Here is a 22,462-nt window from a genome sequence, read left to right as displayed (position 1 = left end):
GTGAGGCGGGGCAGGAACTGCAGCCCAGCCCAGGTAACCCCCGTGCTCATGAAAATGCTGGAGCAGGGACTCGCATGAACGAGCTGCAACCACCACAGAGCAGCTGAGCAGAGGTGTTTGGGCACCCAGGCATTATCCAGAGCAAGTTAATTTCCTCCTCTGAGCAGGCACCACGTGGTGCAGATAGCATGGAAATAAGAAATATCCTGCAGCCTGATTTTAGCAAGGCTGCTGACTCTCTCATACCTGAGCCTGATATGCTGCCAGGAGCAGTGGCCAGGCAGAGCATTGTGCAGACACACTCCTGTGAAAGCAGGCAGGCTGCAGCAGTAAAAAAGGTCTCAGGTGAATCCCCTACTCCACACCCAGCACTGCTCCTGGTGCCCAGCACCCCCACCAGTGCCCCCAGTCCCCCATCACAATGTGATCACATGGCCTGGCTCTGACTCCTGAATTTCCCTCTGCCCACACAACCATTCCACTCCTCTCTCAGAGCCCAGGTGGTCATGCTGCTGTGACCAGGCAGGGGGACAGTCCCCAAGCTCAGCAACATTCCCTGTGTTGGCCTAAATCAGCACAGAGCAAGCACCTCAGTGTGTGAGAGGCAACCCTCAGCTGCAACAGCTCTGCTCCCCATGGTACCCCGTGTGTGCTTCCCCCTCGAGGGACCACACACTCAGTTACCAAAAGCTTTGGAGACTCATTACAAACTGTTTTGCTAACAGCTGAGATGCATTCTGACATGGTTTGTTTTGTCCATTCATAAAAAAAAACACTGACAGAGTTGTCATTGCACTTTCTGTTTAAAAGAACTGAGGTTCAAATTAATCAAGAAGGTGACAGAGTTCAGCTGTTCCCAAAGGAAAAAACCCAACCACATGCACACATCCCCATCTTTGGTGAGATTTCAACCCTTCAAGCTGCTGACAATATCTCCAAACCAAACCATTCCCCTCTGGGGTAAGGACCGAACGGGGTGAGGTGATTTTGGTGTTGTGACAGAAGTGCAAATCTGGCTCTTGGCAGCTGGGCGGACTCTCACCTTTTTCTGCTGCCCCAGTGTGATCACAGGCCAGGTTTATTTTGTGACCCAGCAGTTCTATCACCCTTTTTTTGTTCCAACTGGAGTTACGTTGACATCTCACAGCAACTTTAACGTGTGTAAGGTCAGCTGGTTTTCATTTTAAAACTACTAAGATGACAAGGAAACGTTGTTGTGCTGCACACCAGCCACATCCATCTGTCAGCTCCATGGTGTGGATCTCTACAGAGTATGGAAGGTGCAACTCTTTGGGTTATCGTACCAGCTGAGGCAGATCTGGAACCCAGCAACCACTTAAAGCTCCCCTTGGCTGTGGGGGAGCTGTGGGCAGTGTTTTCTGGCTGAGCAGCTGTGCTGCAGCATTGTCACCCTTCAAAATAACATCTCTGAAGATTTTCAAGGCCAAACTTCACAGTTTGTGAAAAAAGCAAAAAGTAGTCCTGGCTTTCCATCACTCTGGGGACAGTGAGGTGTGTCCCAGAGTCAGGGTTAGCATGGAGCACAGTGAACAGCAACAGGCTGTTGAGGTTCCATCCATCTAACCTTGCTGTATTCCTCCGTTTTTAAACCCCCCATAGTCATTTCCTTGCTGTCATGGAAATAATGGAGCCAGCAAAGGATTGCTCCCCTCTCAAGCGCAGGGTAATGAACAGCCATCAGAAACATTTGATATTTCCATGATGTGAAGCACCAATGGCCACAGAGAAAACCATTCCCATTTTGGCAGTACTTAATTTACTGTCACGAGCAAGCGATCTGTACGGGAGAGCAGGCACAACGCTGATACACTTTTATTACCCTGCCAGGAGCCACATTATTGTTTTCTGTTTTCACATTTCTTAGCAACAACATTTTTTTGTTCATAAGTTTCTTCCTAGGAGCTTGGCTGGAATTATTTTTATGTTGTCCCCAATTTACATGCTGACTTACATCAGCCTGTCCTCGAGCGAGAGCCTTGCTTTCTGCCTGAAAGCCTCCTGGCAATTACTGCTGTCTTCTGCTGATCCATCACTCTTTGGCACTGGAGGAGATGAACCTCCTGCCTGGCAGAGCTGCCTGTCCTGGGGAGCAGCTCAGTCCCTGGCAGGCCCCACCGTGCCAGGAGCTGCTGGAGCCAAGGAGGGTCTGGAGTGAACAGGTACAAACTTGTACTCTGAGCATCACTGCTGCACGCCAGCCCAGAGCCCCAGAGCCCCCCAGCCAGGATAAAACCATCCCTGACACACTGAGTGTGCAAGGGGGCACAAGCTGCAGTGCTTGCCAAAGGCTCTGGCCAATGATGAAAACTTCTCTCAAAATGTGTAAAGGTGAATGCCTTGGGTGCCAAGTCCCTGATGAGAGCCCAAATCATGCTCCTGGAGCAGGCAGAGCCCTGCAGCTGCTCAGCTCTCGTGACCCATGGATGGAGGGTGAAGGCAGGAACCCCTGCCTTGGGGGGCTGCTGCTCATGTTTCCCAGCATCAGCATCCTGGGTGTTTGGCTGCAGCCCAAAGATGCCAAAACACACAGACCAGCATTCTCAAGTGGCCCCAACCTTTCCCCAGCCTCTGCTGGTCCCACGGCCATTAGACATGAGGTATCTGTGAGCCCACCCACATCTGGGCACATCTGGGCACAGTACCAAGAGCTTTCAACCAGCTGGACCCAGCCCAGCTGCTCCCCCATGTGCAACTGCAGCACAGTTGAAGAGGGAGCTGCCAGCACCTGGCACTCTCTCAGGAAAGACAGAATAAATGTCATTTACGTGCCAGGGAAAGAGCAGACTTCAACAACAGCAAAGATAAAACAGAAAATAGGAAAAAAACCTGAGAAAGAACAAGCACAGGGACTTCACCAACACACAGACTACATCAGGAAAATGAGACGGATCCTCAGTTCTCATCCCCCTAAGGATGGAGATTTCTGTAACACTGCAAAGATAAATGCAACTGGGAACTGTGTCATTAGAGGCGCTTTAAGCTCCCATATATAGCCTGGAAAGAGATCGTTGCTAAGAATAGTGGGGCCCAGATATTCCATGACATGAGAGTTGACAGATTTCTTCCCAGCACTAATAGGATGTGAGGCTATTTTCAATTTGCCCTGATAAGTAGTCAGGCCATTCTTGAAGAGCTGGTCCTAGAAAATAAACATGGATCAAGAGATGCTGGGCTGGGTCTGCTTCAATTAAATGCAGGATAAACACAAGGAAGGTTCTTAGGAAGGCTCTCCTTTCCAAAAGCCCCAATACAGTGATGATGGGAGCCAGCAAAATCAGCTGGCCTGCAGCATCCTGTGCCCTGAGGAATCAGGGTGTGAAATCAGAGTGGTGATGATGTGGTGGGGCTGCAGACGCTGCCACCCCTGCCAGCCCTTCCCCTTCCCCTTCCCCTTCCCCTTCCCCTCCCTGCTGGAGGGTACCAAGGGGTGCACCTGCAGGGCCAGACCACCCCCCAAAACCTCAGGAAAAGCCATGGAAATCTTTCATTGGCTGGGCTGGGAGATTGGATGAGGCTGCATTCATTTAGACTAAACAACCCCCATTTCATAGCAGGCTTTGCAGTGGGTTTTGGCAGCATTATGGCAGAAATAAACTACTCCCTTGTGCTTTCTTGGAAGTGATGAACAGTGATGGCAGCAAACTGAGTAACCTCTTTAATGTGCAACAGCCAGTACGTAAAATAACACGCACTTCATGGTCAGAGTCCAGTTTTAAATAGAAATTACACAGTGGATATGTTACATTGACAAGTATATAGTGGTTTCAACATTATTTTCTCAAAAATAAAAATACACCACATCGGAATATCGCATACAAAATGTAGAATTTGCCCTAAAATAAAATTCTATCAAATCACTTTAAAAATTACAAAAGCAAAATGCATACAAACTCCAGTAAAACTGAACAGTCTTACAAGTCGAGGATAGTTTACAAAGATGCTCTCCAACATGTAAAACCCTCTTCCTTCTCCATATGTTCATGCAGTTCAAAAAACCCCAACTGTTAGGTGTGTCCCATAATTAAAAGCTGGTTTTATGACCTTATCAAGTACTTCTTTCTAAAATGCACAGTGGAAGACATTAAACATGGTAGGGGGAAAAGAGATTTTAATCTAGCAAATATCATAGGCAGAGAAAAGAGATATGTTTGGAAAATGCATCATTGTCCCACAGCAGCAGGAGTCCTGTGGGGACACCCTGCAGCTCTGCTGGGCTGGCTCAGCCCAGGTGAAGCAGAAAGGTCAGAGCAGAAGGAAGAGCTGTGGGCAGGAAGGGGGCAGGGAACACAGCTCTAGTTTATATTGCACATTCAGGGTGTCCCTGCTGGGCAGGGACATGGAGCATCCCCTCCCCTGGCATGGGTGGGCACCCCAAGCCCCCTGGCTTGCCCCACACAAACCTGCACATCCCCTCTGTGAAGAAAAATGAGACCCTGGGCTTGTGGTGGCTTTGACAAACATGTGGACCAAGGCTGGAGAAGTGACCTCAGCCTGAAGGGAAAATCCTTCCATAAAGAAAAGAGGTTTTGCTGCTGGTATTGTCTTCATGTAGCAATGCAAAGTGAGTGCAGTGAGTCTGTCCAGATGCAACAAGAGGATAAATCACATGGAGGAAGCCACTGGGGAGAGAGACCGTGCAGGGAGAAGCTGTTATTGCAGAGAGCAAGTCCCACCTGCCTTCCCTGCTGCACCCTGGAGAACCAGCACCTCTGCATTGTGTGCCACCACCACAGCTGTCCCTGTTCCTGCAGCACAAATCCCATCACAAACAGAAAAAGAAGGTCAAAAACTCATCCTTGAGGAAGGAAAAAATGAAGTTCTGAAACAACTGGGCTGAAGTAGCCTCCCCTCCTGTGCAAACAGCCCAGGTGCCCAACATTCCTCCTCCTGGGCATCCTGGCTCAGCCCTTCCCTTCTCCCTCTGTGCTGCAGTCCCTGCCCTCCACCAGGGCTGAACCTTCCCACGGTGCTGCTGGGCCTGAGCAGTGAAGAAACAGTGCTGGGGCTGTGGGGGGCATGAATTGATCCAAAAACATTGCAATCCCAAGTAATTGGCAGCAGCCAGCACATCTGTGCAAATATTTGCTTTTGCTTGTCAAAACTTTGGACAGAGTTACATTTCTTCCTTTATTTATTAGTTTCATCTGTCTTGAAACACAAACTGCAAAAATTGGGAGCAGATTGACATCTTCTTCTGACTCCACTGTGGCTGTGCCTGCTCTGGGGCAATTCTGTGCCAGCTGAAGTGGCACTCCCGGAGGAAGCAAGGCAGACACTCCTGTGCCACCCACAGCCCACCTGGCAGCAGTCACGGCTGCAGGGACGTGGGATAGAGTCTGTGTTGAAGGGGATGATCCCCTGAGGTGAAGCAGGGAGCCTGGAGGCTGCCTGGCTGTCTCTGATGGAAAGGAAGCAGCAGCCACAAGGCAGCATTTCCCTCTTCTCCCCCCACAGCTGGAATGCTGGGACCCACGGAAGGTGACAAAGTTCTTGTGTGTTTGGCAGGGTTGGCATCTGCCCTTGCACAACTCTGCATCCACACACAGAGCTCCTTGCACAGCCCACATCCCATGTGGTGCTTTAACAACCCAGAGAATGGCAGCCCCAACATCAAATACCAGATCAATACCCAGAACTGGTGCAGGTTTCCACAGAGTTGTAGCAGTTGTCTTGCCAAGTTATTACAATGGACTGTACTTAGTATAAAAAGAACCTCCTCAAAACTAATGAAACATAAAAATGCCTTTGTCAGAGATACTTACTTAATTTGCAAGTGACCCAACAAAAGAAATGAACAATTAGAACCCTGCTGTCACACCATTACAGAGCAGTTATATCCACTGTGCAAACTGTGTAATTCCCATTCATATTTCAGTCACTTCTGACAATTAAATCACATTTCCCTTTCTTGTAAGAGCCAATACATGCACATCAATCAGTGCAGCTTGTTTATGCTGCAGTGCAAGGCCATGCAGTCACTTGCTCAGTTCACTGTAGAACAAGCCCAGCATTAACATCCCTGTCACCACAAAATCTCAAATTGCAAATGGAATTCATCAGTCCAGTGCAATATTTTGGTGCTGAAATGCCCCCTGGAACTGGGCACTTCTTGTTACTCAATCCAACCTGTTGCTTTCCCCACGTTCCCACAACAAACACTGACAGAGTCTGGGGTTTTCCAACCCACTCCAAGATTCAAGACGTCCCACTCCCACTCCTTTCAGCTCTGTCAGATGGTTGGGAATAACTGAGATGCTGTGAGCCTGAATACCTGACACACACACTGCCCATCTGCTTGGCCTCTCCAGGTGTGGGAGCTAAAAATCATAGGTTTCAGGTAAATTACAGGCTGCTTCTAACAGATTATCTGTTCATGATATGTGCAGAATCCTTTGGGTCTCCACTTTATTCCAACTGGCACGATTTTCTAAAAAATAAAAATCCCTATTTTTTTGTACATTAAGCACACGGTCAGCCAACCTCTTTTCCCTGTAAAATTGCTCTGGAAGCAAGGAAGCTCTTCTGTACACCTCCAGCTCAGGGGAGCAGGCAGCCCCAAGGGAGGGCAGAGGAAGTTAATGGGTAACAGCAGTGACCAGAGCCAGGAACCAGTGCTGCAAGTGGAGCCTGCATTTTCTAATCCTGAGCTCCCCATGAGCAGCATGGGAGCTTGCACAGCTCCAGAGCTCAGGAGAAGGAGAGCCAGCAGCACTGGAAGCTGAACCAACAGTGTCACTGAGCCAAACAAATGTTTACAATAGCCATTAGGAGAGAGTGGTCACCATGGAGCAACCTTCCCAGCATTCCCAACACAAACCACAACATCATTACCTGTGTTAAGGGCTCAGCACTGCTGGGAAGAGGCTCTTCAGGGCTGTGAACTTACAGGCCACAAAGAGAAGAATATTCCAGGGCTTCTCAGGGCACCTTCCTCTTCTGGCAAGTCACAGGCCATGCAGCAGCCAGTGCTGTGACTGCTCCAAGTTAGAGAGACTTCAAACTTTCATTAAGAAAAGCATTAACTGTTTTGAGCCTATTCTGCACTACTGCTAATTGCATCTGCACTGCACAGGGCTCTCCCTGTGCTTCAAACTCAAACTTCCAAAGAAGTGCAGGTAGCCTGGCAGCTTGGACTCTTGCTAAATCCAAACAAGGCTGGACCAGGCATGAATGCTTATCCAAAAAATATTTCTATGGGTTGAGTTGTGTTACTGACATGAAAGGGACTGCTCCTCCACAGAAGGATGCTGCTGTGGAGCACAGATGGGGATAAAGTGTTTTTCAGAGATCTCAGCAAGCACATTTAAAATCCTCACTTCCATCCTAAGGCAGACTTGCTAATCTAATAAAATCCTAAGCTTGAACACTGTGTGTGTGGAATGCAGCCATGTCCTGCACAACTTCAAGTAATTTTGGAGCAATCCTTTGACTTTCACGTGGGCAGATTTCCATCAGAGCTGCTGGGAACTCAGGTTGAGCCCTGACTGCAGAGCAGAGCCTGTGAAGCCCATGCAGGTTTCCAGCAGGGCCTGGCTGGGCTGCCCAGCCCTGCAGAAGGTCCCTGCTCCAGGGCAGAGGCGCTGGTGGCTGTGCCTCAGCCCAGGCTGCAGTGCCAGGCAGACACAGGGCAGGGCTCTGGCAGCGAGGGGCTGCAGGGCTGGTGTCTGTGAGGAGCAGTGGGACAGAGCCAGCCCAGCCAGGCTGCAACTGCAGCACTGGCACTGGCCAAGGCTGAACCCCCCAGCCATGGTGATAACACCTCTGGGTAAGAGATTAGGAAGGGAAAGGAAGTTACTGCACAGCTGGAGAGAGGAGAGCCCTGCAGGTACCCAGGTCAGAGGAAGGGCCAGAAGCTGCTCCAGGCACTGGAGCAGAGATTCCCCTGCAGCCTGTGATGCAGACCATGGTGAGGCAGCTGTGGCCCATGGGGAGCAGAGATCCACCTGCAGCCTGTGGAGAAGCCCCTGCCACACAGCTGGGTGCCCAAAGGAGGCTGTGGGAAAACTGCTGGAGCAGACTCCTGGCAGGATGGAGAGAGGAGCCCAGGCTGGAGAAGGTTGCTGGCAGGATTGTTCCCAAAGGCCTCTGCCCACACTGGAGAAATTCATGGAGGATTGTCTCCCCTGGCAGGGACCCCATGCTGGAGCAGGGGAAGAATGTGAGGAGTCCCCAGGGGATGAGATGTGTGATGGTCTGACCACAGCCCCCATTCCCTGTCCCCCTGTGCTGCTGAGGGGAGGGGGGAGAGAAAACCACAAGTAAAGTTAAGCCTGGAAAGAAGAGAGGGATGGGGGAAGGCGTTTTCAAGATTAGGTTTTATTTCTTTATCCTACTGTGGTATGATTGCTAGTAAACTAGTTTCCCCAAGCTGAGTCTGTCTTGCCCATGATGGTCACTGGTGAGTGTTCTTACCTCAACTCATGAGCTTTCCATTGTATTTTCTCTCCCCTGCCCAGCTGAGGAGGGCAATGACAGAGTGGCTTTGCTGGGCACGTGGTGTCCACCCACAGTCAACTCAGCACACAGAGAAAGAGCTACAAAGCAAGTGAATGAGCCATTCGCTCTGACTCGGAAAAACAATCAACAGGGTTTAAAACAAGAGGTTCACTCATCTCCCCTGACTACAGAGAGCCTGCATCTGGAAGCACTGGCAAATATTTTGAATTGTCTGATGCCTTCTGGAACAGAGGAAGAATAGGTTATAGTCTAAGTATTGTGTAAAATGCTTCTCCATCTTAAAACAGTCAGAACAGTGAAAGGACTAGAAATCTCTGTCGCTCAGGACAGCAATTTTAATCTTTATATAGCTACAGTAAATTGCAGAAAAAGAGCTCTGAAGAGCCATCCCAGCTTGCAGTTCTGCCATGACAATGCAACTCCAGACTCTTGGCAAACGATCCCTGGTTTCAGAGACAATAGGTAGCAGCAGCTACTGGATACTGAAACTAATCCAGGCACTAAAACATAGTAAAAAGAAGCTGGACAGTTAACACCACTCATCTGAAAGTAAGGGATGATGCCAGTGGATCTGAATGTGCTGGTTGGACTGATTTCATTTTCCCTATGCAGGTTAGCTCCACTACCACAAAGAACCTGCTTCAAGACAGGAAAGACTATTTAGAGCTGATACAGGCAATGAGCTAAACCCATTTTCAGTTACTACAGTAAGGACATCAATTGCTCTGAAAACATAAAAGCAGGGAACAGCTTGTTTTATTTTACTGCACAGATACACTCCTGAGTTAAGTCTTAGAGGTGTATTCTCTCTACAAAAGGAGAGCAGGCAGAAGGAACAGATCCATGTCTGAAAGGTAGTTCTGGGTTTATTTGGGAGAGCTTACCGTGTTGGTGTTGCCCCTGGGGCAAAGAAGGGCCCCACACAGGAGCAGAGGGTGCTTGATTCAACTTCTAGAGATGCAGAGCCTCCTCCAACACGTGCACCCACCCCCTGCCACAGAACTGCCAGGACAGGAAATCATTCCCTGAAAAGAATCCCTGTCACACAACGCTTCCCACTCACGGCAGTGACTGGCTTGCATACAAACAAGGGCACATCACCTTCCCCAGACAGGATCACCTGGAGTAAACCTAGGGAAACACATACCCTTGCACAACTTATATATATATATTTATGTATCTCTTATATATATAAGTTTTATTTGTGTATATATTGATATAAATATGCACGCCCCCATACACACAAACACATCCCCATAACACAAAGCACAGAACATACACACACACATACAGAAATATTTTAAATTATGCTGAACTGAAATCTAAGAATATAATTAAGAAATCATTAGCAGGTTTAAAAATTGAGTTAAAAAACTATTCAAAGTGTCTTTAATATTTATGTTCAAGTAAGGGCCGGAACGACCACAGATTAGTACTGATAAAAAGAGCTGGCATTAATTTCCCATATTATGCCAGAACTCGTGAGTTACTCATTGTCAAACTCATTGTCATTTCACCATCAATGCACCTCCTCAACTAGAAAGGTTTTTTTAGGAAACAGAGATTTCTCCAGACTTGGGTTACAAGCAATATTGTTTAGGCACCCTCAGTCATAAACTAATCCTAAAAACCACACACACCTTAGAGTATCAGGAGAGAACTAGCAGGATTCAGACATCCACACCCACAGTATTCAGTGGCACAAACAGTAAAAAAGGCAGTACTGGAGATGGAGGATGGAAAGGTGACACAGTGGTGTCCTTTAGAACAGCAACATTTACCTAGAGTGACACTCTAGTACACCACAGATGCTCCATATTCAGGAGATACCGAACTGGGGTGGCATTTCAGAGATGACTGTGGGTGCAGTTTGGGATTCAGTGGCAGCTAAAGCTATTGTTTACTTGTGCTCCAGGGTGGTAACATACACCTCTAATATCACTGCAAGGATTATTTGGGGTATTTAGTATGGCTAAAAACCCTGGTACCAGTGTCTTATATCAGAACCCACTTTATTAGAATGTAAATGTAGTGTACAAGCACCAAATCATTTTGGCTTAAATGTTTAATGAACATTCAATATATAAATGACTAATGATTTTAAAGAGATCTTGAAAAGATTTCTGTTTTCTTTTCTTATTTTTTTTCCTTTTGTTAAGATTATTCCCTATTTTCATTCTGATAGAAGACTCTGAAGATTACTGGTACCCTGGTGTGTATAACCGTGAGTCAGCACACAGGCACACACACACACAACATATACCTCACTGCTACATCAACAGCCTCTTCAACAGAGAGCCCCAGCCCTGCACAGGGACCTGGACAGCAGAGAGATTCTCTTTGTGCATTTTGGTGTCACCATCACCACTCCAGTTCCAAATTTATGGCAAATCAAGATGGTCTTGAATGTAAGAACGACCCATCCCTCACCCTCTCTAAATAAAGCCACGATTAAGTCTTGAAATTTCTTTGTTTTTCTGCTGTTCAGCTGTGCAAATCCAGGCAGATGTGCAGACTGCAAAGCCGACTTCCAGTCTCTTCCAAGCCTCACCAGCGTGGGGTGATCACACGGAGACGACAACGTCGAGATAGAGTCTGTCATAGGACTCGCGGAAGCACAGGATGAGGAGCAGGCTGAGCAGACACGACCCTGGCAGGCACCAGTTGAACCAGGAGAACTCTGTGAAGCAGAACAGAGACCCAGCCTCAGTTATCAAACATGTTCTGCGTTTAAAGCAACCAAAATTTGGACTGATGGCAGGTTTGAAGGAAATTGCTGTGTGCTGACAAAATCCTGACAGCTCCCAGTCAATCGATCCATGGCTAACTTGGTCTGTGAGCCTTCTCCATGGACACCTCAAGTTATAGATATTTAAAGCCAATGCCTCCAGCTAATGGAAATCCTCCTTATTCAACCTGCCAATGAAGAGAACGGGGCAAAAAAATAAAAATCTATCATTGCTGATGGAGAATAAACCACTTCCAAAGATTCTACTCATTAGTCCCTTGATTTCTATGGATTGAGAACTAAAATTAAAAGCATAGGGAGAAACTGGGTTTGATTTTGAATCAAACCTGCTACATTGTATAAGAAGGGAAAGCCAATTCCTCAGAAGAAAACTTGTGCATAATGGAATCAATTCAATTTAAAAGTCATTGCAAAGAACAGGTCCTTGGAAGCCTCTTTTCAGGCTGTTTGACATAACGTACTGCTCTTAAAAGTCTGTGCTCTGTACTCAAGAAATTCTATCATCTGATATCTGACTAATTATTAGCAGTTTGAGTCACATTTTTTTCAAACAAGTACAACAAATTCTTTTTTTCTACATGTGTCAATTTACTAAAGAAACATTCATTTCACCGGATAGTGTTTTACTCATTTTTTCAAATTTTCCATTATCATTATTACTATTTTTTTTCTCTTATTATTATTTAATTTTACAGAATCTAAACTCTCCCTCCAGGAGAGTTAATCAAATCTGAATTAATCAAAATCAAGGCTTCATCACTGCTACTTTCTTAAATATGCAATTTATATTGCTGAAAGAAAAAGCATGATTTGTTTTAAACAAGGCAAAGGACAACAGTCAGAAAGCCTGAAAAATCAAGCTTCCAAAACCAGTAACTTTCAACAGCATTCTCCCTGATCCACCAAAAACCCTTATGGATTTGTTTAGGCAGTATTATTATTAAAACCATAGCAAAAATATCCTAGGCTTGGAGAAGACTTATGTGATGCCAGAAGTCAACAGGAAAATGCTTTGCTATAATTTTCCTTACAACATTCCTCCTTAATTGGAATAAACAGATTTTAACTCAAATATCCTAAGAGATGAAGTTTAACTTGGGAATACTTCATGTCTTTTTTGAGCCAGAATTTGTGCCAGCCCTGGCGATGCATGGAACGCATCAATCGCGTGAACTAAAGGTCATTTTCCTTTTGTTTTTCCCTTGGAAATCCCTGCAGAAAGGCAAAGGAAACCTCATCCAGAGGCTGCAACTTTGGGGCACAGCACTAGCAGCAAGGCTGAGCTTTAGGTGGGTCTACATCCCCACTCTGCTAGCTGAACCAAAATCTTCAGTGCACTGGAAAGCTTCCAGGGCTTGGGTCCTTCACAGCATTTGCAATATCAGTACAAGGAGAAAAAGAGAAATTGGAATGAAAACTACTGAAAGATTATTTGGCTAAAAGGAAAGACCAAGGGAACAAGATGAATTTGACTGAGTTCTGCTTTATCTGTAAGCTTCTTAAATGCCATTACAGGACGTATTTTAATCAAATGAAAGCAAATGATTCAGATCATTATCTACCTTCTAACGGATTTTTTTAATCAGAGGAACCAATAGCACCCCTGGCACTGATCCCCCCCAGTGAACACACACTCTCTCAGACTTTCTATCAAAGAATGGATTTTCCTAAGCACAAATTACTTTATTTTCTTTCCTTTTGAAGAAATAGGGGAAATATTTTAAGTGTATGGGTATACCAATTCCAGGTTTATCCTAACCTGCATTTACTGGTATCTTGTAGGGAAAGAAATATGAGAGACAAAAAATGGTCCCAAATACTCTATTTATGGGGGAATGAGTCCACTCTATTGTAATTTTTTCATCAGAAGTGAGACACCATATCCCCATCCTCATTTATTATGTAATACCAAACACTGAAAAAATTCTCTGAACATTCTGTGTCATCTTTCCAGCTCAGGTACAGATGTCAGAAACAACAGTATGTGTGAACAGAGTTCACACCAATTAATATCAAAAGTATACTTTAAAATGTAAAGCCTAGCTCTCACACCACCCAAGGCTAGTCCAGATGGCATTCAGATTTTACAATGATACAGTTCAGCATCCGTATTAAAAAATTAAATAATTTCTCTCTGTTTGTGTTCACAGACCACAATTTGGAACAAGGTTGTCATCCTGCTTGCAATTTCCTGGCAGAAAGACAAACCATGCTGAAAATTTGCCCCAGGTTGAAACTTTGATAATTTATAGCAGAATTCAATCTGAAATTTGTCACTCTCCTCTTAGTTATAAATTACAACATCTTAAGAAGTAATAATACGTAAAAGCTCATATATTCTAATAGTTTACAAATATTACACCATGAAGCAAATGTTTACATAATGGCAAAATACAAAGAAAAAAATCTGCGTCTTTGAAAACCCTTAATAAAGACTTCCCTTTGAAAGCAAGCTGGGCTCTTATTTTACAGCCTAGAGTAATAATATGTATTATAGTCTACTAAACAGCAAGTTTTAAGTTATGATTATGAGTTAGTAGGAAGCAAATAATACTTGAGAGAGAGAAAGTCTGAATGAATTGACAAAAACCTGAAGTGAAATCCTGTTGAGCTGGAATAGGCCATGGATTTCCCAAAGGAGTGCCTGTTCTGTCTTTGGGCAGTGGGACCTCACCCACTGAACAGAGCTGGCTTTAAATGGGGCATTTCTGCTCTGCCCCTCCTGGGCAATCCAGCTCTACCCAAGAGCATGGGGTTGGGTGAGCTTTACTGTGGTTCTCACCACCCACAGGTACAAACATTATTAATGGTCACATTACCCAGGCCTTTATACCATTTGATGACAGTGTGTACCTTGGTGGTTTCTGGCTACAGCAGATTCAAGTAGAATTATCCTGCATCTAAGAAATTTCATTTTTATAAGCATGCATACAGAAAAGAATGATTAAAATTCTCCTTCCTTGCTGCCCTTGCTTGGATTCAAACATTTGGTTATTAACAGAAATTGTACGTGCAAATCCTTCCTTTTACTGACAAAGGTATGTCCTTAAGGAGTATTAAATGTTTCAAGTGGCTTGTATTTCTTACCTGTATGGTAGAATGTGAGGAAAAACAAAAGCACTCCCATGAACACATTACTCAAAAAGGTGACAACTCCACAGCTTATTCCTTCTGGAACAGGGTAGACTGTCTCCACAAAGAGCTCAAAGAATATTGGTACGCTGCTGTTGAGGAATATGCCCAGCAAAATGCAGGATGTGTACAGTGTAGCTATGACAGAAACAAAAACAGTTATTAATTTCATGCTGGTGTTTTCCCCTCCTATTCAGAGCTGCCAAGAATACTAATATTTGAATAACCAAAAAATGCATAATCTTATATTTATCCTCTGTGCATCAAAAAGAACATCACATCCTGCTAGCTTTAGGAAGAATGCATGCATTGATTTGTGAAAAAAAAATCAGAAACACTGATTGATTTATTTATCTATTTATTTAAACAGAATCCATGAAGATACATTCAGTGATTTGGACTTCATTTGTAAGTAAAACAAACAACAAAATTATGAATGCAAAGCATCACCTACAGTTTAATTTACCTCTGAAACAAACAGAAAATATTGTCCTACACACAATTAGGACAGGGAGCAATTAATGCACCAAATTGGAAATGGACATGGATTAACCTTTTGACTTAGTTCTAAAGGTCAAAACTAATTTTCCTTCCATTTTACAAATAAATACTAATGATCTACCAGCTATCAAGATATTAGTATTCAGCACAGCCTGAGCTGCAACATGTTGAATCCCTTCTGGCTTCAGAAGGAAATGAAGGGCACCCAGCTCCTGACAGGAACGGGACACATTTGATAATGCAGATTATTTGCTGCTGTACAACAAATTGTTTTTCTTGGACAAACCAACAGAAAAATGTGATGTTTCTTCAGCAACCTCAGCTATTTTGTTCAATTTCTGCCAAATACTTCACAGTACTTAATACAGAAGCTTAATATACTTGTATTATCATTTAATAAACTTATTATAGCTATTTCTGGACTAAAAAAAGCCAACAACCAAACCACAAAACTTCACAAAAATTTAGTATCTATTTAGAAATTCAAGTAAGCTTTTTCTTAGTGCTATCCTGGACAGAGAAAATTTCCTGACTTGCAACCTCAATAAACCAAGGTTACTGACCAAGTACAAAGAAGAACTAAATTATCAGAAGGCTTTAAATAACCAGAAAACTCTGGAATAATTTCTGAGGCTCCCACCAAAATACTAAGAAAACCTAGAGAAAAATATTTCAAATACAAAAGCGTTATGAAGTCAGAGGTGAATTATTTATAGTGTCTTTTTGTTGCAGTGGAAAGATTCTATCGTACAAAATCCTTAGAAATTCTTTTTCATATAAATATATATATATGTGTGTAGATATTTCAGTTTAATTTACACTCCTTTGTCTTAGAAAGGGAAGAACAGAAACAGCTCCACTTCATCTTTTGTTAAGCACTGCTCACTTTCAACTGAGAAACTGTTAGGAAGCAGGAAATGTTCAGCTTAAAAAAAATTAAAAAACAGCTTTATAAAATATAAAAAATCATGGAAAAGAAATAAAGGGATTTAGAAGCAGAAAGGGCTATCTATTGCATCCTCTATTTCATGTGGTTTGCTTCCAAGGAACAAGGATTTTTATCTTTCAACAGAGGACTTGTTGAGACAGGAAAAGGGAGGGAGAGGTGGCCCCACTTCTTTGAATATACCACAGTACTCGGAGCTGTAAGGAAAACAGACAAACACATGCAAAACCAAACAAAACCAACTCCCTCAAAAAAACCATGATAGTAGCATTTCCTACTCTTGAATTCTCCTGTCATAAACTGCAGAATAAATCAAAGAAATTGATGCAAGATATGTCCAGGAGTCATCAGAGAGGAAAGAAAAACCTCATACAGTACTAGGATGTTCTTCCTAATGCCCTCCTCTAGCTAACACTGAAGACCTGATTCCCTAGTTATAAGATCCACAGATTTTTGCTGCAAGTCCTCACTAGTATTTAAAGTTTCATGAGCCACTCTTTGAACTCCCATTCACCTTCAACACTGCTGCATATTGCTCTAAATCTCTCTAACTGCTGTCGGGTGTAGCCAGAATATCCAATTGGCTTGAGAGACTAACACATAAATGAAATAGAAGAATCTCTTAAGACAAATGAGCATTTGCCCCTTATTACTACACTCAGTTGAAGATATCTATAGATAAACTTGTAATTTCTAGAGAACATTTTCAGAAGCTCCCTCAAAGAAGGGAAGGTGGCACCCAGCTGTAATTCTGTATCAGAAACTCAAACAGTGGAAATAGATGAGAAGCTGCAGAAAGGCACAACAGCACTGTTGAAAGTGGAGCAGTGAACTGACTGTCAGGAGAAACACCTCTGCAAGAAGGCTGAAACATCTTCCAGAAGGAGCAACAGCCAGGAAAAGGGAACTCATACCTCTCAACAGAGACAATGTCTAGACATATGATTTCCAGAAACATAGAGTCACTGAGATGAAGGCAAAAATTAGCAGCCATTTAAAGACTTCAGATTTTGTTTAATACAGAAGGTGCCAAGGTTTCCATAAAATGAGAAGAAGCCTTCAAACTAGATTTGCTAGTTTAAAATATGCCAGATGAATCACATCATTGCTCACCACTCACTGCAAGGTATTAAGGTGATCAGACCACGAGTGAACAAGGGCAGTGACCCTGTACCTTAGAAACAACACCCTCAAATTTCTTGTCAGGACACTCACAGGAACACACCCACTGGAACACATCTCACACTTCCACACTGAGAGGAGCAAAGCAGCTTTGGCATCACCCTTTGGCTGCCCCAAAGGATTGCCTGCCTTGTGTGTGCACATCAAGAACTGCCAGCTGAATACCAACGACAGCACCTCAGCTGAGATCACAGCTAGCACTGATAAAACAAGGTTATGCAGAGGTACAGGTAACACTCATCTTTGGAATCAATAAGCAGAAATGTCACAGCAAAAGGACAGACAGAATATAGCATCCAGTAGATGCCAATTTAAGTTCTAACATCTAATGGAAATGATAGCTTTTAACTGGGAAACCACAAAAAGAGGCTCTGAAAATGAGGAAGATGTGCACATCTGAAAGCCTTCTTTAAATGGTACCTATTGTAGTGATGGGAAACTGCTTTTTATCTCATGCATCTGTAAATCAGGCAGGGTTATCCTGAGTGCTATACAAATAAGCTTATTCCAGTAATTTAGCAACTGAATCACAAATCCAACTGGTCGTTGACAGGAACTCAAAGATAAAATACACAGTTCTAGAAAAGTAAGTCCCAGAAACAAGTAAAATCAGAGTTCAGAGGTGGTTTTTGTTTTTTTATTTCATACACTAAAGAGTGTATCTCATATTCCAGCTTGTGGGTGACAGGACAGCAGGGAGATACCACCTATTAACAGGGACCATTTGCTTTCCATCACAGAGACCTTGTGCTGAACTAACACAAACAATTACCACGATTTTATACTGCAGACGAACAGCTGCTCAAGTTACAGCAAATGTTCTTTCAATTAAGACAATCTTAATGACAGTCCTTGGAAATGAATATAAGGATCTGAAAGCACTGACAAAATAAAAAAAAAAGAGATGATTCACCAAGAAGCTAACATTATGTCCTAAAGAATAACAAGTAACTTGGATAGGCGTGCACTGGAGAAGTGTGTCATGCTACTACTATTTAAAAAAATCACTTTTTGTTAGGAAAAGGAATCAATTAATTGCCTACGAAGTTATGTGCAAAGTTGTGTATCCAAGACAATGGCAGCTATGGACATCAACAATGGAACTGGGCTAGGTTTCTAAAAACATATTAATTTAAATAGTTCTTAAAAGAAGTTTGTGTGCAGTAAGCAGCTATTTCTCAGGTTGACCATTGCAAAAAGATCAGCAAAGGCAAAAATCCCATCCACAGCACAGCTGTTTCAGAGAACTGGCAGGAGCTGCTGCAGCAGGAGGCTCAAGCCGTGTTTCATCATGTCATGCTCATGCTTGAGGTATGAGGTAACCCTTGCTATTCCCTCAGCACTCATCCTGCTGGCCAGGAAGGAAGCAAGGAATAAAATGTGCCTTGATAATAGCACTAGAGATTCTACCAGTTAGATGACTTGGGACTGATGGTGATACAGTGGTTTAGCAGAAAGAGCAGAAAAAGTGGCAAGAAGGAAGGTTCCTGTCTGGCTTATCTCCTACAGGCCTTGAGCTACTGGATGGCAAATACATGCCCACATCCCAGAAAAAGACTTTCTCTTCTCCCAGCCACAAGCTGTGGCAAAAGCTTTCTACCAATTAAAAAAAAATGTTGGGGGGGAAGTTAGGAATTCAAACAGGGAAGTGATTTAAATGACAGCCTTCACTTGGTGTCCTCAGATGAGCTTCCAATACAGCAGAAGGAGACTCAACTATCTCTGACATACAAACAACTTTCAAGAATTTTCCAGGACATTCTGCAACAAGTTTAGCAATTTACTCTTCAATTATACCATCACTAAATGTACAACTACAGAGCCTGATCCAAACCCAAATGAAACTGATGGAAGGACTTCAACTGATGTTCCTATCAACCACTGGCACATGCATCTTGGCTGATTTTTAACAAAGAATATGAAATATTACCATTTCTTAAAAAAACAGTTTTCAGATAAATTTACACAGGAAATGCTGTATCAAGTGTAAGCAAGTGGTACAGCATCTCCTTCCTAAGTCCTCTGCCAGAATCTCTTGAACTCTGTGCATTTTGTAACAGTTCTCTTTTGAGACACACTCAGCCAAAACTCACACAAATTTTATAGAGATAAACAGGAGAGTAAATACAATGGAATATATTCTCTTGGAAGCAGCACACAATTTAAAGCAAAACCTATGGAGATCTAGGGCACTTTTTCAGTGCCCATTATAACTGTATTCCAAACATCAAAGTGAAAGGATAATGCCTGATGTGGATGCAGGCTTTGTTGACTTCAGTGCTTCAGTATCCCCATGACCAATTTGAACAATTCAAGTTAGTTCCTGCCAAAATTTAAAGTCCATTAAAGTAGAATGAAACCTCTCTATAATCTAACTCTTGCTACTGGCCATGGTAAGAAAAGTCGTGGAAGAAGTAACCCTTAATTTTTCCATGAGAAATGTGACTCCCTTAAGGTAAGACAGTAAATTTTACTGTAATTCACTTATGGGAATGAAAAAACACAATAGAAGAAAGATGTCTCTGTAGTGCACATTTATAACATCAATATGTTTCATTGCCTGGATTTCCATTCCAGCACACACTGATCAAATTGCTATGTCATGATATAGTTTTGAAAGTAACCAAAAATCTGATCAAATTTGATTTGTTCTACATTCTTCTCATGAGAAAAGCAAGTGGAACTTGCTTTGAAAGCAGAGCATTCAGTTTGGAGAACTACGAAGTGAAAAATTACTGAGTAAGCCTCAAGAAATGAAAGAGGAGAGGGCTGGAAATTACACAATATTTGAGGTTTGCTATTGATGGATATTTAAAGTGTCCAGATTCATAGATACTCATCTCTGAAATGCTCCTCTCAAATTTCAAGCACTGTATACAATTAAACACTGTTTCTTAAAAGAAAATAACCCCCTAAATTATGCTTTTTCTTTAAGCACTCTTCTATTTGTGAAGTTAAAAGAAGCTGTCAGCAAAACAAGGGTCATTATTCCCATCTTATGAGTGAGAAAAGCACAGCAGGAGTTGGGGTAATGATTTTCCCAAAGCCCTAAGCAGGTTAATGTTTTCAGGCCACTGTTTTATCCTCTGGGCTCCCCTGCCTTACACTTACCAAGCACATCTTGTTTATAGTGAAGAAATTAAACTGAAATAATAAACCAATCAGTATTATATTATTATCACCTTTCTTTTTCTGTGCTTTGTAGATGAGGACAGAGAGACAGATGTGTTTACAATGTTCAATCTGTTGAACCTGAAAATAAAAGTGTGGCCTGCTTAACCTAAATACAGTCATCAGCTTATGGAGTTGCCACTGTATTCAGTGTCTGCCATGCAGCACTAGAAAAGATTTTGTAAAGCAAACTTCTGCTGAATGTGCTCATAAATATTAGAATATTCTTGATATGCTACACTGAAAACATTCAATCTGAGCTGCAAGCAACTAGTGTTGCATATCAATTTTTGGAAAATGCTGGTATTTGTATCCAGAGATCCTACCAGCAATACAAAGTGGCAAGATACTGAAACTGGCAATACAATGCCTTACACAATTATTTTGGGTCGAAGTATCCCATTGTACATAAATTCACATAATGAAGTTCAGTACAAAGCAAACTAACAATGAACTTGGCAAAGAGAAACAGATCAGCAGCTGCACTGAGAATTCAATGGAGAAAACTATTTTAATGCTCTATGTGTACATAAAATTGTCTTTGAAACTGAAATGCAAATAATATACATTAAAATTAAAATTTCTTAAAATAAAATTCAGGCTTGCTTAAAATATAAACCAATTCCAGAATCAAGGTTTTTGGAGAGCTGTGATTAGCTGATGAGAGGTGTTTTAGACAGATGATATAGTAGCTGGCACTGTATCATTATTGCCTTGCTTTCTTTTTTCCCCACACGGGCGGTTGTGGTTCATATATACAACTATGACTACACTTTTTATAAAGTCTTTTGGAGTTACATTAAGAAGTCAGTAAATGACACAAAACTTGTCTTCTTCCATGGGAGGAGGAAAAATGGAGTGTATTATGCAAATACTAAGCAATGCAGGCATTACTCAACACAAACAATCCTAAACAGTATAATTTAAAACCACAAATGCAGTCATTGATTTTTAATAACTGCATTAAAGGTCTCCATTCTAAGTAATTACATTTTGTAGGAAATATCTTTAAATGATGTTGTGCCTATTTAAAAGGAATTAAGAGAATATTATACAAACAAGGTGAGGAAAATATATTTTGCTGAGACTATTTTTCCAAATACCTTCCCTCCTCCAGTATTTAAAACAGACATTACTAAAACTGCCACAAAGAACACCAATTAAAAGAAAACTTTGGTTTGTTTGTATTTTAAAAACAAATATTTTGAGATTTTTCTCCTTTTCTTTTAGGGTGAATAATTGGCCAAACTCTCTATTTTTTTTTATGCTTCCATAAAAACACATGCATCTACTGCCTGCTCTGAGCCCAGGTTGGAGACAAGCAGAGGGTTTTCAGAAGGGGGAGATGAGCTTATGTCACCCAATATCCACATGCTAAAGGAAAAGACTGGCTTTGGACCTGGGGAAACTACTGTCAGGGTCTGCCTACAGATGCAAACTTAATTCATGGATCAAGCAGCTGTTAGGTGAGATACAGCAGCCAATGGTGATGGCATCTGACCAGACCTCATCTCTGTGGTGAAGCCTGCCTCAACACCTGGGCCAGTACAAAGGCTCCCAAAGGTGCCTTGTCTCCTCCCCAAAATGACTGTTTTGTGGAAGAGCTGCCTTTTAACTGTACCAGCAATCCTTCAGATCATGTGGATATTTCAGCAGTTCCCAGGTATTGCTGAAGATGGCAACACTTGTGGCTTTGTAGGGCAAAGCCTGACTTGTTCAACACTGAAGGCAGGTCAAGAGAGGAGGGGGAAGTCCCTCCCAAAATGGGAGCTACATGGTTGGAAGGGAAAACCTCTTTGGAAGATCAAATGTACACCCCCACAAATTCTCATGTCAGTTTTGAACCCTGCTTGCTCTGCCTCAGCATTTGAATAAGGCTGAAAGTGTGGACTGAGATCCATCACTGGCTCTGCAGCACTGCCAAGCCCAACACTTGAGCTCTGCCACAGGACAGGTGGAAGTGGAGGAGCCTATGAACCTTCTGGCAACATCAAAACCTGCCTTGAGTAACACAACTGCTGCTTTGCAGCAGGTGTCCACTGCTGCCTGCAAAGTGGCTCTGGAATAAAAAGTACTTTATGGACTTTTTCTGAAAGAAAAGAAAAGAAAAAAGAAAAGAAAAGAAAAAAGAGAAAAAGTAGATGAAAAGAAAATCAACCAAAAAATAAAAAAAATATGAATGAGGCAAATGCCCCACAATGATATCTGCTTTTGTTTTGCACATCTTCAAGCTCTACAAAAACCACACAGCAAATAACTACTTGGCAGTCCATTGTCAACACTTGCCCACTGATATGCACAGT

General features: G+C 42.8%; 1 protein-coding gene across 1 annotated transcript in view; it reads right to left on the bottom strand.

The window, feature by feature from the left end:
* Positions 1-3,653: 3,653 nt before the first annotated feature.
* Positions 3,654-22,462, bottom strand: part of SLC49A4 (solute carrier family 49 member 4) — a 71,452-nt gene continuing 52,643 nt past the window's right edge. Inside the window, exons 8-9 of the mRNA XM_036386515.2 lie at positions 14,315-14,497; positions 3,654-11,158 (exon numbers count right to left, since the gene is read on the bottom strand). Coding sequence (XP_036242408.1) covers positions 11,043-11,158; positions 14,315-14,497 — 299 coding nt within the window. The 3' untranslated portion in view covers positions 3,654-11,042. The remainder of the gene's footprint in view (positions 11,159-14,314; positions 14,498-22,462) is intronic.

Source organism: Molothrus ater, chromosome 7, assembly GCF_012460135.2.
Source record: "Molothrus ater isolate BHLD 08-10-18 breed brown headed cowbird chromosome 7, BPBGC_Mater_1.1, whole genome shotgun sequence".
Lineage (NCBI taxonomy): Eukaryota > Metazoa > Chordata > Aves > Passeriformes > Icteridae > Molothrus > Molothrus ater.
Note: the sequence above shows the minus strand (reverse complement) of the source record. Positions and strands in the feature narration are given on the sequence as shown.